Genomic DNA, 19577 nt, shown 5'->3' with positions numbered 1-19577 from the left:
AGGCTTTAGAGAGGGTGCAGAAGAGATTTACCAGAATGTTGCCTGGTATGGAGGGCATTAGCTATGAGGAGCGATTGAATAAACTCGGTTTGTTCTCACTGGAACGAAGGAGGTTGAGGGGAGACCTGATAGAGGTCTACAGAATTATGAGGTCTACAGAATTCACCTGAGGAAGGAGCAGCGCTCCGAAAGCTAGTGACATCGAAACAAACCTGTTGGATTTTAACCTGGTGTTGTAAGTCTTCGTACTGTGCTCACCCCAGTCCAACGCCGGCATCTCCACATTACAGAATTATGAGGGGCATAGACAGAGTGGATAGTCAGAGGCGCCGGTTGGCGGGCCCCCCTGCTCGATTCTCTGGCCCGGATGGGCCGAAGTCCCACCGCTAAAATGCCTGTCCCGCCGACGTAAATTAAACCACCTACCTTACCGGCAGGACAAGGCGGCGCGGGCGGGCTCCGGGGTCCTGGGGGGGGGGGGCGCGGGGCGATCTGGCCCCGGGGGGTGCCCCCACGGTGGCCTGGCCCGCGATCGGGGCCCACCGATCCGCGGGCGGGCCTGTGCCGTGGGGGCACTCTTTCCCTTCCGCCTCCGCCACGGTCTCCACCATGGCGGAGGCGGAAGAGGCTCCCTCCACTGCGCATACGCGGAAATGCCGTCAGCAGCCGCTGACGCTCCCGCGCATGTGCTGCCTGGAGATGTCATTTCCGCGCCAGCTGGTGGGGCACCAAAGGCCTTTTCCGCCAGCTGGCGGGGCGGAAATTCGTCCGGCGTGGGCCTAGCCCCTCAAGGTTGGGGCTCGGCCCCCAAAGATGCGGAGCATTACGCACCTTTGGGGTGGCGCGATGCCCGTCTGATTTGCGCCGTTTTGGGCGCCAGTCGGCGGACATCGCGCCATTTCCGGAGATTTACGCCCCAGGGGTCACAGTCTGAGGATTCAGGGTAAACCATTTCGGACAGAGATAAGGAGACATTTCTTCACACAAAGAGTGGTGAGCCTGTGGAATTCATAATCACAGGAAGTCGTTGATGCTAAAACGTTGAATATTTTCAAGAGACGGCTGGATATAGCACTTGGGAAGAATGGGATCAAAGTTTATGGGGAGAAAGCAGGATTAGGCTACTGAGTTGGATGATCATGATGAATGGCGGAGCAGGCTCGAAGGGCCCAAAGGTCTCCTCCTGCTCCTATCTTGCATGTATCTATGTAACAAATGCAGCGATGTCCACATCTGATTTTACCTTTTTTTTAACCTTTTTCAGATGTATTGAAGAAGTTCAATCCAAATCTCTACGGCTTTTCCACTGGAGTGGGAAAATGGAATAGTAAATTTAATGTAGCTGTCCCAGGGTCAAAGGCCAAGTGAGTACTCGTTGGGTGGTTTGAACTTGGGCTGACAATGGGGATTAAGCAGACGTTGTGTTCACCACATTCGCTCAAAGCCGCAGTTTAAGGACACAACATTTTAGGTCTCTGCCTCATTCTCCAGCAACCTGCAGCATCCCTTCAAGAACCGACAGCTGGTCAAGGCCCAGTCCAACTGGGCGGCACAATGGTCAACCCGGCTGCCTCACGGTTCCAGGGACCCGGGTTCAATCCAGCCTCGGGTGACTGTGCGGAATCTGCATGTTCTCCCCGTGTCTGCGTGGGTTTCCTCCGGCTGCTCCGGTTTCCTCCCACAGTCTAAAGAAGTGCAGGTCAGGTGGGTTGGCCATGCTAAATTGCCCCTTAGTATCCAAAGATGTACAAGTTAGGTGGGGCTATGGGGATAGGGAGGGGGCATGAGCCTAGGTAGGGTCCTCTTTCAGAGGGCCGATGCAGACACGATGGGCTGAATGGCCTCCTTCTGCACTGTAGGGATTCTGTGGTTCTACAGTTCGAACTGGATCCAACATGCACATTAAAATGGAGGTTCAGCATCCCACTGGAACAGAAGAAGGCCAAGAGTTTTTCTGGTACTTTCTTGCTGCAGGTCTTGAACTCCTAATAAGCTCGAAACCCACTTTCCTGCAGATGTTTGTACACCATAAGACCATAACACATAGGAACAGAAGGAGGCCATTTGGCCCATCAAGTCTGCTTCATTCTTTGAGATCATGACTGATCTGCTACGATAATTCTCAACTCCACTTTCCCGTCACATTCCCACACAACCCTTCATTCCTTGACTGACTAAAGATTGCCTCTCATTCTTCTAAACTCTAATGGGTACAGGCCCAATCTACTCAACCTTCCCTCATAAGAAAATCCCTCCATACCCGGGATCAACCGAGTGACCCTTTGCAGGACTGCCTCCAATGCCAGTGTATCTTCCCTTAGATAAGGGTAAAGCGGTCAAGACATTTGAGAACTCACAACCTTGAAGCCCGCCGTCTACAGCCACACTCTCTCCTACACTACTGGCTTTGTTTGAGGTAACCCAACTCTTCGCAGCCCATTTGAAGGTGCAGGGCGAGGCTGGGATATAGGGCACATATCTTCCAGCTTCAATTTCAACCCTCTCAGAGAACTCCTGCCAGTGATGCACTGTGATTGCTATCAACGGGCCATGGAGTTTAAACAATAATTTGCATTGATATAACGCATTGAGAATGTAGCAAAGCTTTGTAGGAGAGTTATCGAGAACAATCTTAAACCAATTCGCCTAAGGAGATATTGGGACTAAAAAATTGGTCAAAGGCATATGTCTTAAGCACAGTCTTAAAGAAGGAAAGCAAAGTAAGAGGTCGAGGGGTTGTCGGGAGGGCTTTCCAGAGCATAAGTCCTGTCAGGTGAAGGCTCAATGGAGTGATTAAAATTGCAGATTAGACAAACTAGGCTTGTATTCACTGGAGTTTAGAAGAGTAAGCAGTGACTGGATTGAAATGTATAAGATCCTGAGGGGTATTGACAGGGTGGATGTGGAGAGGATGTTTCCTCTTGTGGGACAATCTGGAACTCGGGGCCAATGTTCGAAAATAAGGGGTGGCCCATTTAAGACGGAGATGAGGAGAATTCTTTTCTTTGAGGGTCTGGAACTCTCTTCCTCAAACAGCAGTGGAAGCAGAATCTTTGAGTATTTTCTAAGGCAGAGCAAGGAGGTGTTAGGATATGGGGGTAGGCACAAATGTAGGGTTGAGGTCACAATCAGATCAGCCATGATCTTCTTAAATGGCGGAACAGGCTCGAGGGGCTGAATGGCCTACTTTTGCTCCGAATTCATCTGTTTGTACGTATGTTCATATGTATGAATCCGCAAAACACCAGAATTAGTTCAGTTCAGGTATTTTAGAGGACTGAGGCCTGGAGGGCTTACAGAGATAGGGAGGAATGAAGCCACGGAGGGATTTGAAAACAAGGATAAGAATTTTTAAATCAATGTTTAAATTTACGGTTTAAATTTCCAGCCTTGACTTTCCTTGTTGCAGTAGACGTCAAGGTCACCCAGAATATAAATTTAAAAGCGGTGCCTTTTAAACGGTGATTTTATAACTGTTCTTTCCCCTTTCTACAGCGATGTGCCCAAACAAGCTCACACCCTGATTGAGCTCATGAAGAACAGTTCAGTGAGTATCTCTTGTGAGATGTAGGAACGTGGGGCTGGATTCTCCGCAGTCCGACACCATAATCGCGGCGGGCACTGGGGCGGAGAATCCAGTTTGACGCCATAATTGGGCCCGGCGCTAGTCCGGTGATTCTCCGAGCACCGAAATTCGCCGTCACCGTGGAGTACGCCGCGCGGCCAGATCCCAGTTCCAGAGGCCATCTGACCAAACCTCCGCTCCCGATCGGCCAAGTTCCCGACGGCATGGAACTAATCACCTATTGCCGGTCGGCATGCTCGCGTGGCGGCTGCGGATGGGGATTAGATGTGCAGGGTTTCAGGCTCGGGCGCGCAGCCGATCGGAAGGTTTATTTTTTTTGTCTGGCACCGCGGTCCGAGTCCACCATGGAGCACGGCACGGCAGCTGGATCGCCGCCATGCACGTGCGCGGCCTCTGACTCGGAAGTGCAGGGGCCCGTGTCTGCAGCAAAAGCTGCGAGATTCACTCCGGTCCCTCCCAGTCCCCTGCAGGGCTTAGAATTGGTTTAACTATTTCCTAGGAATTTCGGGAGTAAAATTCCGGGGGGCGGGATTCTCCCAGGGGTGGGGGGGGAGGGCTCCGACCCCGGGAGTGCCTCCGATGGGGCCTGGTCTGTGATCAGGGCCCACCGATCGGCGGGCCGGCCTCTCGCTCCCCGGGCCTATTTTCTTACCCGCCGGCCCCTGAACTTCTGCCCCATGTTGCGACGGGCCGGCACATTGAGGGAGGCCACCACGCATGCGCCGGTTAGCGCGGCGCACAGTTCGCACCGGGATGGGAGGCTGGAGTGGCGTGAACCGCTCCAACGCGGGTTTCCTGGTGGCATGGGGTGGCTTTATTGGGAAATCCCATTGACAAGGAACGGGAGTCGAGAATCCCACTGCCAGCGAATAGCACACCGGCGAGAAACATGCGGCTGGGGACCAGAGAATCCCGCCTGTTGTCTCAAATAATGTCTGAGGTGGGGGTAACGCCAGGGTGATAACCAGAGTCAACCCATGATATACAATCATAAGATTCCCAAATCCAAAATGTTACCTGATGTGGACCAATAGGGCAGCACGGTAGCACAGTCGTTAACATTGTTGCTTCACAGCGTCAGGGTCCCAGGTTCGATTCCCGGCTGGGTCACTGACTGTGCGGAGTCTGCACGTTCTCCCCGTGTCTGCGTGGGTTTCCTCCGGGTGCTCCGGTTTCCTCCCACAGCCCAAAGATGTGCAGGTTAGGTGGATTGGCCATGATAAATTACCCTTAGTGTCTATAAAGGTTAGGTGTGGTTACTGGGTTATGGGTATTGTGAGGAGGTGTGGGCTTAAGTAAGATGCTATTTCCAAGGGCCTGTGCAGACTTGATGGGCCGAATGGCCTCCTTCTGCACTGTAAATTCTATGAATTCTGAATTGGTTGTCTGTTCTGAATTCTTCCTGATCCTAATGCTCAGAAAACAGCTGACAGGCCCCACCGTTAGAAACCATGGAACGATATAGCACAGAAGGTGGCCACTTGGCCCCTCTTATCTGTTCAAACCCTGAGAAAGAGCATTGTAATTAGTCCTGCAGGCCTGCCCTTGGCCCACAGCCCTGCAATTTTCCACCTTCAATTATGTCGCCAATTGTCTTTTGAAAGTAATTATTGAACCCTCCTCTCTGTCGATGTCCCTTGTCTAGATCTTCAGTGACGGCTGGGTTAAACTCTGCTGTGATCCCAACCACCCCACGCCACCACCTCGATTTTCACAGAGTCAGGCTGACTACAAAAGCCTTTAAAAATGGAAGGCGGGAGACCTATCCCTATCCCTGTTACCCCACCTAAGGGGCAATTTAACACTCCACCTAACCTGCACATCTTTGGACTTGTGGGAGGAAATCGGAGCACCCGGAGGAAACCCACGCAGACACGGGGACTACGTGCAGACTCCGCACAGACAGTCACCCAAGATCCCAGGTCCTTGATATGATAATCGCTTACTGTCACAAGTAGGCTTCAATGAAGTTACTGTGAAAAACCCCTAGCCGCCACATTCCAGTTCAGGGAGGCCGGTACGGGAATTGAACCTGTGCTGCTGGCATTGTTCTGCATTGCAAGCCAGCTATTTAGCCCATTGTGCTAAACCAGCCCCTTGGTGCTGGGAGGATGTAGTGCTGATCACAGTGCCGCCCCTGTAGCAAAGTTACTGAAATCAGGCTGGGTTGCATCGCTCAGGGGCCATGATTTTTGAGAAAAGAGAGGGAACACAATTGTATGACCACTTCAATAAAAACTGTATCTTTTTTCTCTTTTAGGAAATCAACTTCAAGCAGGACTGGAAAGTTATTACCCTTTTCATCGGAGCCAATGATCTCTGCGAATACTGTATGGCTAAGGTACAGATTCTTATTCTCACTTTGACTATTATTCAGTTTCATTTAACATCTAAAACTATCCATGAGGCAGAGAATTCTAGCCACCAAAAGACTTACGTTTTTGGATTGATGCTAACCTGCCCACCCCTGGGTCAGTCAAGTGAAGTCTAGGACATAGTCTGTAATCAGTGAGGCTGACGTGCCATGGGATTCTCGTATTCAGACAGAGCGGCCGAAAACCTGACTCTGAGTAAGACTCAGACAGCAAAATACAGGTTAACATCAACAGTTAATTTTACTTGCAGCAAGGAGAAACCGCACCTAAGCAAGGGTTAGTGCGAGAATCCAAAGTACAACAGTCCTCCTGGGATCTTTATACAGTGGAGTGAACAAATGCCACATGACTTTAAATTATGGCACCTAAAAAAAAACCTTACTCAGCTTAGCATCCTAGAAGACCTTATTTAACTTCAAATTGTAACTCCTTACAATTCCAAGATACACTCAAGCTGTATCGATAATGTGTCAATACATGCCTATGTGTGTGTGACAATGTGTGGAAACAGATGGATTATAAATAAGGAAGTGACACTACAAAACACAGGAAAGGGCACCCTCGGAGTCGTAAAGACTACTATTCTTGTCGTGTTAGCAGTTTTCTGAGTGCACTATAATTATGGCCAAGTATCCCATCATGCCTTGGTCATAGTTAGCCAGAAATCTACATTTCTACATGCCTCTCAAATTTGATTGAATTCTTTGAGGGAGTGACAAGGAGGATTGATGTTGTGGATAGAACAAAGAACAACAAAGAACAAAGAACAAAGAAAAGTACAGCACAGGAACAGGCCCTTCGGCCCTCCAAGCCCGTGCCGACCATGCTGCCCGACTAAACTACAATCTTCTACACTTCCTGGGTCCGTATCCCTCTATTCCCACCCTATTCATGTATTTGTGAAGATGCCCCTTAAATGTCACTATCGTCCCTGCTTCCACCACCTTCCGGTAGCAAGTTCCAGGCACCCACTACCCTCTGTGTAAAAAACTTGCCTCGTACATCTACTCTAAACCTTGCCCCTCGCACCTTAAACCTATGCCCCCTAGTAATTGACCCCTCTACCCTGGGGAAAAGCCTCTGACTATCCACTCTGTCTATGCCCTTCATAATTTTGTAGACCTCTATCAGGTCGCCCCTCAACCTCCGTCGTTCCAGTGAGAACAAACCGAGTTTATTCAACCACTCCTCATAGCTAATGCACTCCATACCAGACAACATCCACTGACCGACCTGCATCAATCATCTTTGTGACCTCTTATAAAAACTCTATCAAGTTAGTGACACTCGACCTCCCCTTCACAAAACCATGCTGCCTCTCACTAATACGTCCATTTGCTTCCAAATGGGAGTAGATCCTGTCTCGAAGAATTCTCTCCAGTAATTTCCCTACCACTGACGTAAGGCTCACCGGCTTGTAGTTCCCTGGTTTATCCTTGCTACCCTTCTTAAACAGAGGAACAACATTGGCTATTCTCCAGTCCTCCGGGACATCACCTGAAGACAGTGAGGATCCAAAGATTCTGTCAAGGCCTCAGCAATTTACTCTCTAGCCACCTTCAGTATTCTGGGGTAGATCCCATCAGGCCCTGGGGACTTATTTACCTTAATATTTTTCAACACGCCCAACACCTCGTCTTTTTGGATCTCAATGTGACCCAGGCTATCTACGCACCCTTCTCCAGACTCAACATCTACCAATTCCTTCTCTTTGGTGAATACTGATGCAAAGTATTCTTTTAGTACCTCGCTCATTTCCTCTGGCTCCACACATAGATTCCCTTGCCTATCCTTCAGTGGGCCAACCCTTTCCCTGGCTATCCTCTTGATTTTTATGTACGTGTAAAAAACCTTGGGATTTTCCTTAACCCTATTTTCCCTCCTGACTACTTGCTTAAGTTCCTTCCTACTTTCCTTATATGCCACACAGGCTTCGTCTGTTCCCAGCATTTTAGCCCTGACAAATGCCTCCTTTTTCTTTTTGACGAGGCCTACAATATCTCTCGTTATCCAAGGTTCCCGAAAATTGCCGTATTTATCCTTCTTCCTCACAGGAACATGCCAGTCCTGAATTCCTTTCAACTGACACTTGAAAGCCTCCCACATGTCAGATGTTGATTTACCCTCAAACATCCGCCCCCCAATCTAGGTTCTTCTGTTCCCGCCTAATATTGTTATAATTAGCCTTCCCCCAATTTCGCACATTCACCCTAGGACCACTCTTCTCCTTGTCCACCAGCACTTTAAAACTTACTGAATTATGGTCACTGTTCCCAAAATGCTCCCCTACTGAAACTTCTACCACCTGGCCGGGTTCATTTCCCAATACCAGGTCCAGTACCGCCCCTTCCCTAGTTGGACTGTCTACATATTGTTTTAAGAAGCCCTCCTGGATGCTCCTTACAAACTCTGCCCCGTCTAAGCCCCTGGCACTAAGTGAGTCCCAGTCAATATTGGGGAAGTTGAAGTCTCCCATCAGAACAACCCTGTTGTTTTTACTCTTTTCCAAAATCTGTCTTCCTATCTGCTCTTCTATCTCCCGCTGGCTGTTGGGAAACCCCCAACATTGTGACTGCACCCTTCTTATTCCTGATCTCTACCCATATAGCCTCACTGCCCTCTGAGGTGTCCTCCCGCAGTACAGCTGTGATATTCTCCCGAACCAGTAACGCAATTCCGCCACCCATATTACATCCCCCTCTATCCCGCCTGAAACATCTAAATCCTGGAACGTTTAGCTGCCAATCCTGCCCTTCCCTCAACCAGGTCTCTGTAATGGCAACAACATCATAGTTCCAAGTACTAATCCAAGCTCTAAGTTCATCTGCCTTACCCGTAATACTTCTTGCATTAAAACATATGCACTTCAGGCCACCAGACCCTCTGTGTTCAGCAACTTCATCCTGTCTGCTCTGCCTCAGAACCATACTGGCCCTATTCCCTAGTTCTCCCTCAATGCTCTCACCTTCTGACCTATTGCTCCCGTGCCCACCCCCCTGCCATACTAGTTTAAACTCTCCCGTGTGACGCTAGCAAACCTCGCGGCCAGGATATTTATGCCTCTCCAGTTTAGATGCAACCCGTCCTTCTTATATAGGTCACACCTGCCCCGGAAGAGCTCCCAGTGGTCCAGATAACGGAAACCCTCCCTCCTACACCAGCTGTTTAGCCACATGTTTAGCTGCTCTATCTTCCTATTTCTAGCCTCACTGGCTCGTGGCACAGGGAGTAATCCCGAGATTACAACCCTAGAGATCCTGTCTTTTAACTTTCTGCCTAGCTCCCTGAACTCCTGCTGCAGGACCTCATGCCCCTTCCTGCCTATGTCGTTAGTACCAATACGTACAACGACCTCTGCCTGTTTGCCCTCCCCCTTCAGGATGCCCTCTACCCGTTCGGAGACATCCTGGACCCTGGCACCAGGGAGGCAACATACCATCCTGGAGTCTCTTTCACTTCCACAGAAGCGCCTATCTGTGCCCCTGACTATAGAGTCCCCTATTACTATTGCTCTTCTGCGCATTGGCCCTCCCTGCTCTGGCTGCTGCTGTTTTCCCCTGATAGGCTATCCCCCCCGATAGTATCCAAAGGGGTATATCTGTTCGAGAGGGGGACAACCACAGGGGATTCCTGCACTGACTGCCTGCCCTTTCTGGTGGTCACCCATTTCTCTGCCTGCACCTTGGGTGTGACCACATTTATATAACTGCTATCTATGGCACTTTCCGCCACCTGCATGGTCCTAAGTGCATCCAACTGCTGCTCCAACCGAACCATGCGGTCTGTGAGGAGCTCCGGTTGGGTGCATTTTCTGCAGATGAAGCCATCCGGGATGCTGGAAGCCTCCCGGACCTGCCACATCTCACAGTCAGAGCACTGCACCCCTCTAACTGACATTGCATCAATTAATTAGTAAATTAAATTTAAAAGCTAAAAAAAAGTTACTCTTAACTATATTGTTTCCTAGCACTAGATTTCTACTATAAATGTGAAAGCTAAATACAGTACTCTCCTCCGATCTCTGGCTTAGATACCCCTCTAAATTATAATTAAGTAATTATGTTTAATTAGTTTACCAATGCTTAATTTTTTTAATTTAGTGTAGATTCCCAACCAGCCAATCAGGTCACAGCTTTTCTGTGATGTCACTTCAGTTCCCCCCCCCCCCCCCCCCCCCCACACACACACACACACACTTTGAAAAGGTAATAAAAGTAAAAATGACTTACTTACCTTCCGAGGGTCTCAGATGCTCTCTGGTTTTCTCCCTGCAGATTAAAAGTTACAGGCCAGAAGAAAGAGAGAGAACAAAACAGTAGGGAAAAAGCACCTTCTCCCACTCTGGACCGAATTACCTCACTGCACCAAATTACCAAGTTCCAAATTCCCACTCAGACTGTGTCTCTTTGACCTGCGCACAGCTGTTGTGCACATGGATGTTGTGCACATGGATGTTGTGCACATGGATGTTGTGAACATGGATATTTTGCACATGGATGTTGTGTACATGGATGTTGTGTACATGGATTTTAGTAAGGCATTTGACAAGGTCCCACATGGCAGACTGGTCAGAAAAATAATACATGGTAATGTGGCAAATTGGATCTAAAGTTGGCTGAGTAAAAGGAAACAAAGGGTAATGATCGATGACAGCCCATGCGAATGAAAAGCTGATTCAAGTGGTGTTCCGCAGGGCTCTGTGTTGGGACCCCCTGTTGTTTGTTTTATATATTAACGATTTGGACTTGAATGTGGGTGGCACGATTGAGAAATTTGCAGATGACACAAAAAGTGGCCGTGTAGTGGATAGTGCAGACGATGGTGGGTTGGTGGAGTGGACAGGACAGTGGTGGATGGAGTTCAACTCGAGAACGGTAATTTATTCAAGGAGGTCAAACAGTAAAAGGGAGAACACAATAAGCGGGAATATAGAAGGAGTAGATGAAGTGAGAGGTCTTGGCATGCAAGTGCACAAGTCCCTACAGGTAGTAGTACAGGTAGATAAGGTTGTAAAGAAGTCATATGGAATGCACTCCTTAGTGTCCAGGGATGTACAGATTAGGTGGATTCGCCATGATCAATGCGTGCGGTTATGGGGATAGGGCTGGGGAGGGGGCCTAGGTAGGGTACTCAGAGGGGCGGTGCAGACTCAATGGGTTGAATGGCCTCCTTCTCCACTGAAGTGATTCTATGATTCTACTCTTCTTCGGAAGAAGAGTGATAGTGACTCCAAACATTAACCCTATTTCTCTCCCCACAGGTGTTGTCAGACTTGCTGAGTTTTTCCAAACCTTTCTGTTTTTATTTCAGATCTGTAGCATCCATGGTATTTTGTTTTTATTAAAAGGAAATTATCCGGACACTAATCGCACTTGTGCCGTTGGGTCCTAGCTAGGCATCAATCGCCTGCCAAATTCGCCTACAGAACAATAGGGACCACACTTCAAAAGTAATTAATTAACTGCGCGATGCTCTGGGATGTCCTAAGAATGTGAGCAGCGCTATATAAATCCAAATCCGTTCTTCCTATAACTTGGAAGCGTGATATCTGCCTGAAATTTGTATCCATGCAGCTCGAAGCACAGCTTTTGGTGACAGACCTGCAGGGATAGGACTTCAGGCCACAGCTGGAGCAGGCAGATTTTTTTATGTGAAATATTTCACTTTGAAGACAGAAGAACATGAGGGGAAATTTTCACCTTCAGTAATTGATCTGACCATCAATTCACTCGAGACAGAGAATAGAAGGGAACAGAGGCTTTAATCAACTAGAACAGTGCCTGCCTGTGACTGCTCTCCTATGAGGGTCGCCTACAGGGCAGCTGCTCTTATACCTCCCCTCAAGGGGGCAGAGCCAGGGACGGAGCCCACAAGGGCACCAACATGATACAATCGTGCAGTACAGTACAATGGTCCATAGGTGGAGCCTACATGGGCAACAGCGTGATACAATGTAATACAGTGGTGAATGGTTACTATAATACGTTCACCACAGTAATCTCCAGTCTAGAGCTTCCCACACTGATAGTGTACTTAGAGGACACAGCCTGCCCTTTCCTTGAAGAATAACAACTAAACGCTAAGCAAACTTGTTCAAGCTGTTTGAACTTTCAAAAAACTAATCAGCTTTCAGTCAAATGTGACAAAAGCGTTTGTGTCAGCTTGATTTCCGGGTCCAGATTTATTCTCATCTCTGTAACAGGAAGGTAATTATTCTTCCTTTCATTTCTTACAGGAAACATATTCTGCAGATAATTACGTGAAGCATATTGAGGAGGCACTGGATATTCTGCACAAAGAGGTAAATATTGGAGTGAGATTTGACCCAAAATCTTTGCTGGTCTGTGGGAGGCACCTATGTGAAGAAATGGATTGATTTGTCCCTGTGCCTAATAGTTTTTTATACCTTCTAATCATTTTGGTCGATCCAATTCAGGTGGGAGCTGTAAAATAAATAGAACCATCAGGAGCAGAGAGACACAGTGTGATCTGGGCTTGCAGGTCCACAGATCCTTAAAAGTGGCAGCACAGGTGGAAATGGTGGTAAAGAAAGCATACGGCATGCTTGCCTTCATAGTACGGGGTATCGAGTATAAAAGCTCGAAAATTATGTTACAATTATGTAGAACGTTGGTTAGGCCACAATAGAGAGACGAAGGCAGAGGGGCGACCTGATAGAAGTTTATAAAGTTATTAGGGGTATAAATAAGGTGAACAGCTGGAGGCTTTTTCCCAGGGTGGAAATTACAATTACAAGGGGGCACAAGTTCAAGGTGAGGGGGGAAAGGGTCACTGGAGATGTGCGGGGGACGTTTTTTACATAGAGGGTGGTGGTTGTCGTGTTAAGCACACTGAGATAACACGGGCTGCAACTGGATGCAGCTATAACTGAAATATACTCCAGACCTTGAAGTTAGTTCAATTTGATTTATTGACCCTGTCACACAGTTAACACAGTGCCCTGTGAGTTCGACTCACTGCTAACCTCAGTGTGATTACTCTGTCTGACTGAACCAGACTAGCTCTTAGCCACGTGCTGGAGGTGTTATATGATATATAACATATAACACCTATATATACATATCTGAATAGGCACATGAACAGACGGGGTACAGAAGGATACAGGCGGTTGGTCTCGATAGGACACGTGATAAGAACGGCGATGCGGGCGGAAAATCTGGAGCGAATCAGGAAGCACGTTCTCTCTGGCGGAATCGGGTTTCTGGATTTTCCTGGCCCCCTCACCAGTGACATCACAAGGTTAATGCCCACAAAGGGCAAGAACCTTACTTTAAATAAATATGAATATGATTAGCCAGGCACCCCCGCCACATGAACCCACCCCCCCTCACTGACTATTCAAACCTCGCCAATGTGACGTGACGTCAACAGGATTTACAACAGCTTTTTTAAAACGCGATTTACTCAAGAGGATCCCTCTGTGGGCGCAAAGGTAAGTATAGCCCTCGGGGGAAGAGGGTCACGCCAGGCACTGCCCCCTGGAACTGCCCTCTGGCACAGGTTGGCACTGCCAGGCTGACACTGTTGACCTGTGCCAGGGGTGGGACCACTGGGGAATTGCATGGGGCAGGTTTCCTGTTATATGTGGTTGGGGAGGGAGAGAGCACTGAGGCTATTGAGGGGAGCACTTGCAGGCAGGGGGGGAGGGGGTAAGTGGGAAATGGGGGCTTGAGGGGGAGGAAAGCGCCAGCGATACTTGCACAGTTGGAGGGGTGGTGAGAGAGCCTGACAATTGTGCAGTTTGGGGGGCGGAAGATCATCCGCTAATTGTTCGGGGTGGGCAAGAGTGATCCCGATAATTGTTGGGAGAAGGGGCTGTTGATGTTTAGTTCTAATCGAGGTATCCCTTGAAGAAGGCGCCCTGCTCTCTGTGGAGCTCAGTGCTGGTTCTATCAAGCCCTGTCCCACCACACTGATGATGAAAACTATGCCCACGCATTTATTTCCTTCAGAGAGGCTCAAGGAGAGAAAACTGGTCTGAAAAGCTGGAGAGCTGCACACCGGTTTTCAGTCGAAGCCTGACATTTTGAATGTATACGGTAAGATTCCTCCCTGATTCTCACACCGTACAGAGATATTACACAGAGATATACTGACTGAAGTTGACTCTACATGTCTTCAGTCATGCACTGTGGCCATTTCAAATGGCAGTGAAAAACGCTTTTGATAATATCGCCAAGTGTTACTGGCTGCAGATTATCTAAAATAAAGCGTATAAAAATCACACATATTTTTTCAATCAGTATACATGAGGTGTTACATTCTGCATACGTACCAGGTTTAGTTCAGTTGGCTAGACGGCTGGTTTGTAATGCAGAGCGGGTCCAGCAGTGTGGGTTCAATTCCCGTACTGGTTGAGGTTATTCATGGAGGCCCTGCCTTCTCAACCTTGCCCCTCAATCCCCCCTGAGGTTAAACCATCACCACTCAGCTCTCCCCTCAAAAGGAAAAGCAGCCTATGGTCATCTGGGGCTATTGTGACTTTACTATTTACTTACATGCCAGATCTCCTCAAACAAAAGCCAGCAGGGAATAACTTTCCCTGCATTTCATTTGACCTTGTTCGGTACCAGAGAAGTTTTTTTTTTCCCTTTTTAAATACAGATTGATCGCTCCCAGATCCCGGCAGGAATGGACATTGTTTACTCTCTGTTAATGTACTTTGGGTTTACAATTTCTTCTTGAGCACTTGCTTTCCCCCCCCAAATGTACTCTTTATTTATAAAGTGCGTAAAAGTGCATGACAAAACAACAAAATGTGGCTGTACACATAGTGCAAAACAAATCAACTTGGTTCAATACAGTGCACCCCAGGTATTTACAGCAACAGCCAGTTTTTATATTGCACCTTTAACCCCATGAAACAATTCAAGGGGCAAAATGTATCCGGAAAAAAGCAAAGGGCGATAGCGGGCAAGGAAAGCGGCGTTGAAGCCACCACCAGCAGTGACCGATTTCTCCATCGTCTTGTTCAGCACTTACTCAAAAACCTGAAGGTGCAGGTCCCAAGACATGATGCTGCGAAGGGTGGGGAGAGGGGGAGTGGTGGTGGTGGTGGGGGGGGGGGGGGGGGGGGGGCGCTCTGATTGAGTCTGCCCAGCCAGCAACATTGTTCACCGAAGATCAGGGTACCTCTTTTAAAGGCTGCCCGAGTGCAAAATAGTTCAACAGGAATACCCCACCCCACACCACCCACCCAGCATTGCCTGGGCACTGCTCTCAGGCACGACCCAGCCCCTGGCAATACCTGGGTGTTTATCCCTGGCATTACCCAGTCACTGCCTGGCATTGCCTCCTGGCAGTACCTGGGAACTGCTGACTGGCACTGCCCCCTGGCACTTCCTGGGTACTACTCCTGGCACTGCCCAGGATCTGCCCTGGGGCAGTGCCAGGGCAGTTCCCAGGCATGACCCCTGACTGATGTACTCACCTGAGCTCCTCTGGGAGGTCTGCCCACCAGATGCACGCCGTGGGAGATCAGTCGGGTTCATGCCAGTCTGCCCTCACATCACCATGAATGGATTTTCCCACAGGGACTTTCCAGGAGTAGGAGCCTGGTAATTATATGCCAATGTATGGAAACTATCTTTCTGACGTTCCACGTCACTGCCATGGGGAGGGGGCAATCCCATCACACGTTTATGCTAACGGTTTGGAATTCTCACAAGGTTTTCCACTCACGTCGCCAAAACCGCCCGAGAAAAACTGGAGCGGAAAATTCCGGCCATGGTGTTTCATGGGAGCATTATAAAATAGGACACCGAGCCACTTAAAGGGCTTCTTAGGGCAGATGTCCAAATGATTTGTCGAAGCGGTAGCTTCTAAGGAGTGCCTTAAAGGAGAAAAGTTGGGTAGAGAGGCGGAGAGCTGTAGGGAGAGAATTCCAGAGCAGACGGCAGTCAAAGGTCAGCCACTAATAGCAGAGCAATTAAAATCAGGCAAGAGGTCAGACATAGAGGAGCACAGATATCTCAGAGGGTTGTGGGCTGGAGAGGATACAGAGGGACCGAGGTGGGGGGTGGGGGATTTGGAGGAGAAGGAGGGGTGGGAGTTCAGGAAGAGATTTGAAAGCAAGGAGGAGAATTTTAAAATCACAATGTTGTTTATCTGGGAGACAATGACCTTTAGTCTGCAGTTCTGCTGTTATATTGTATTTTAGCAATTTCTGATGTGTACATCCCAAGTCATTGAGCTGCCTGCGCTGTTTATCACTGATTTACAGTAAGCAGGAGGACTATGAAGTGACTATGCTGACATGGTGACTTAGCCCTCTGCTATCACCTCTAAGACCATAGAATTCCTATAGTGTAGAAGGAGGCCATTCGGCCCATTGAGCCTGCACCGACCCTCTGAAAGAGCACCCTACCTAGGTCCACTTCCCTATCCCAGTAACTCCACCTAACCTGTGCATCTTTGGGCACTAAGGGACAATTTAGCATGACAAATCCACCTAACCTCACATCTTTGGACTGTGGGAGGAAACCGGAGCACCCAGAGGAAACCTACACAGACACTGGAAGAATGTGCAAACTCCACACAGACAGTCACCCAAGGCTGGACTGGAACCCAGGTCCCTGACGCTGTGAGGCAGCAGTGCTAACCAGTGTGCCACCCCAAAGACCTACTGGCCAGACTGACCACTGGCTACAGGAGTTCTAGGAGACAATGCATAATTAATTACACGACAGCAAGCTGCTCCTCTAACTAAGCCTGTACTAACTGCAATGATGACATTAAAACATAGAACATAGAACGATACAGTGCAGTACAGGACCTTCGGCCCACGATGTTGCACCGACATGGGAAGTCAAAAAACAAAAGCCATTTAACCTACACTATGCCATTATCATCCATATGCTTATCCAATAAACTTTTAAATGCCCTCAATGTTGGCGAGTTCACTACTGTTGCAGGTAGGGCATTCCACGGCCTCACCACTCTTTGCGTAAAGAACCTACCTCTGACCTCTGTCCTATATCTATTACCCCTCAGTTTAAGGCTATGTCCCCTCGTGCTAGCCATTTCCATCCGTGGGAGAAGGCTCTCACTGTCCACCCTATCTAACCCCCTGATCATTTTGTATGCCTCTATTAAGTCTCCTCTTAACCTTCTTCTCTCTAACGAAAACAACCTCAAGTCCATCAGCCTTTCCTCATAAGATTTTCCCTCCATATCAGGCAACATCCTGGTAAATCTCCTCTGCACCCGTTCCAAAGCTTCCACGTCCTTCCTGTAATGAGGTGACCAGAACTGTATGCAATATTCCAAATGCGGCCGTACCAGAGTTTTGTACAGCTGCAACATGACCTCGTGACTCCGGAACTCAATTCCTCTACCAATAAAGGCCAACACTCCATAGGCCTTCTTCACAACCCTAGCAACCTGGGTGGCAACTTTCAGGGATCTATGTACATGGACACCAAGATCCCTCTGCTCATCCACACTTCCAAGAATTTTACCAGAAGCCAAATATTCCGCATTCCTGTTATTCCTTCCAAAGTGAATCACCTCACACTTCTCTACATTAAACTCCCTTTGCCACCTCTTAGCCCAGCTCTGCAGCTTATCTATGTCCCTCTGTAACCTGCAACATTCTTCCGCACTGTCGACAACACCACCGACTTTAGTGTCGTCTGCAAATTTACTCACCCACCCTTCTGCGCCCTCCTCTAGGTCATTTATAAAAATGACAAACGGCAACGGCCCCAGAACAGATCCTTATGGTACGCCACTTGTAACTGAACTCCATTCTGAACATTTCCCATCAACCACCACCCTCTGTCTTCTTTCAGCTAGCCAATTTCTGATCCACATCTCTAAATCACCCTCAATCCCCAGCCTCCGTATTTTCTGCAATAGCCAACCGTGGGGAACCTTATCAAACGCTTTACTGAAATCCATATACACCACATCAACTGCTCTACCCTCGTCTACCTGTTCAGTCAACTTCCCAAAGAACTCGATAAGGTTTGTGAGGCATGACCTACCCTTCACAAAGCCATGCTGACTATCCCTAATCATATTATTCCTATCTAGATGATTATAAATCTTGTCTCTTATAATCCCCTCCAAGACTTTACCCACAACAGATGTGAGGCTCACCGGTCTATAGTTGCCGGGGTTGTCTCTACTCCCCTTCTTGCACAAAGGAACCACATTTGCTATCCTCCAGTCCTCATGGCACTATTCCTGTAGTCAATGATGACATAAAAATCAAAGCCAAAGGCTCAGCAATCTCTTCCCTGGCTTCCCAGAGAATCCTAGGATAAATCCCATCAGGCCCCGGGGACTTATCTATTTTCAGCCTGTCCAGAATTGCCAATACCTCTTCCCTACGTACCTCAATGCCATCTATTCTAATAGCCTGGGTCTCAGCATTCTCCTCCACAACATTCTCTTTTTCCTGAGTGAATACTGACGAAAAATATTCATTTATTATCTCGCCTATCTCTTCAGACTCCACACACAACTTCCCATCCCTGTCCTTGACTGGCCCTACTCTTACCCTAGTCATTCTTTTATTCCTGACATACCTATAGAAAGCTTTTGGGTTTTCCTTGATCCTACCTGCCAAATACTTCTCATGTCCCCTCCTTGCTCGTCTTAGCTCTCTCTTTAGATCCTTCCTTGCTACCTTGTAACTATCAAGCGCCCCAACTGAAACTTCACACCCTGGGCGTCATTCTCCGACCCCCCAGAGGGTCGGAGAATGGCCGTTGGCCGCCGTGAATCCCGCCCCCGCCCCCGCCGAAGTCTCCGGTACCGGAAATGGGGCGGGGGCGGGAATCGGGCCGCGCCGGTTGGCGGGACCCCCCGTTCAATTCTCCGGCCCGAATGGGCCGAAGTCCCGCCCAGAAACTGCCTGTCCCGCCGGCGTAAATCAAACCTGGTATTTACCGGCGGGACCAGGCGGCGTGGGCGGGCTCCGGGGTCCTGGAGGGGGCGCGGGGCGATCTGACCCCGGGGGGGGGGCCCCCACGGTGGCCTGGCCCACGATCGGTGCCCACCGATCCGCGGGCGGGCCTGTGCCGTGGGGGCACTCTTTCCCTTCCGCCTCCGCTACGGCCTCCACCATGGCAGAGGCGGAAGAGACTCTCCCCACTGCGCATGCGTGGGAAACTTTCAGCGGCCGCTGACGCTCCCGCGCATGCGCCGGGAAACTGTCAGCGGCCGCTGACGCTCCCGCGCATGCGCCGCATTTCTGCGCCAGCTGGCGGGGAAACAAATGCCATTTCCACCAGCTGGCGGGGCGGAAATCCCTCCGGCGTCGGCCTAGCCCCTCAATGTTGGGGCTAGGCCGCCAAAGATGCGGAGCATTCCGCACCTTTGGGCCGGCGCGATGCCCGTCTGATTGGCGCCGTCTTTGGCGCCAGTCGGCGGACATCGCGCCGTTGGGGAAGAATATCGCCCCTCATCTTCACATAGGCCTCCTTCTTCCTCTTAACAAGAGATTCCACTCCTTTGGTAAACCACGGTTCCCTCGCTCGACGCCTTCCTCCCTGCCTGACCGGTACGTACCTATCAAGAACACGCAGTAGCTGTTCCTTGAACAAGCTCCACATATCCAGTGTGCCCAACACTTGCAGCCTACTTCT

The 19577-nt window shown here is 49.2% G+C and overlaps 1 protein-coding gene across 1 annotated transcript in view; it reads left to right on the top strand.

The window, feature by feature from the left end:
• plb1 (phospholipase B1) overlaps positions 1–19577 on the top strand; it is a 288667-nt gene that overhangs the window by 248506 nt on the left and 20584 nt on the right. Inside the window, exons 49-52 of the mRNA XM_072500134.1 lie at positions 1265–1364; positions 3496–3547; positions 5847–5927; positions 12197–12262. Of these exons, the coding sequence (XP_072356235.1) occupies positions 1265–1364; positions 3496–3547; positions 5847–5927; positions 12197–12262 (299 nt within the window). The remainder of the gene's footprint in view (positions 1–1264; positions 1365–3495; positions 3548–5846; positions 5928–12196; positions 12263–19577) is intronic.

The sequence above is a fragment of the Scyliorhinus torazame genome, chromosome 4 (assembly GCF_047496885.1).
Source record: "Scyliorhinus torazame isolate Kashiwa2021f chromosome 4, sScyTor2.1, whole genome shotgun sequence".
NCBI lineage: Eukaryota > Metazoa > Chordata > Chondrichthyes > Carcharhiniformes > Scyliorhinidae > Scyliorhinus > Scyliorhinus torazame.
The sequence above is the reverse complement of the archived record's forward strand: the minus strand, read 5'-3'. Positions and strand labels throughout refer to the sequence as shown.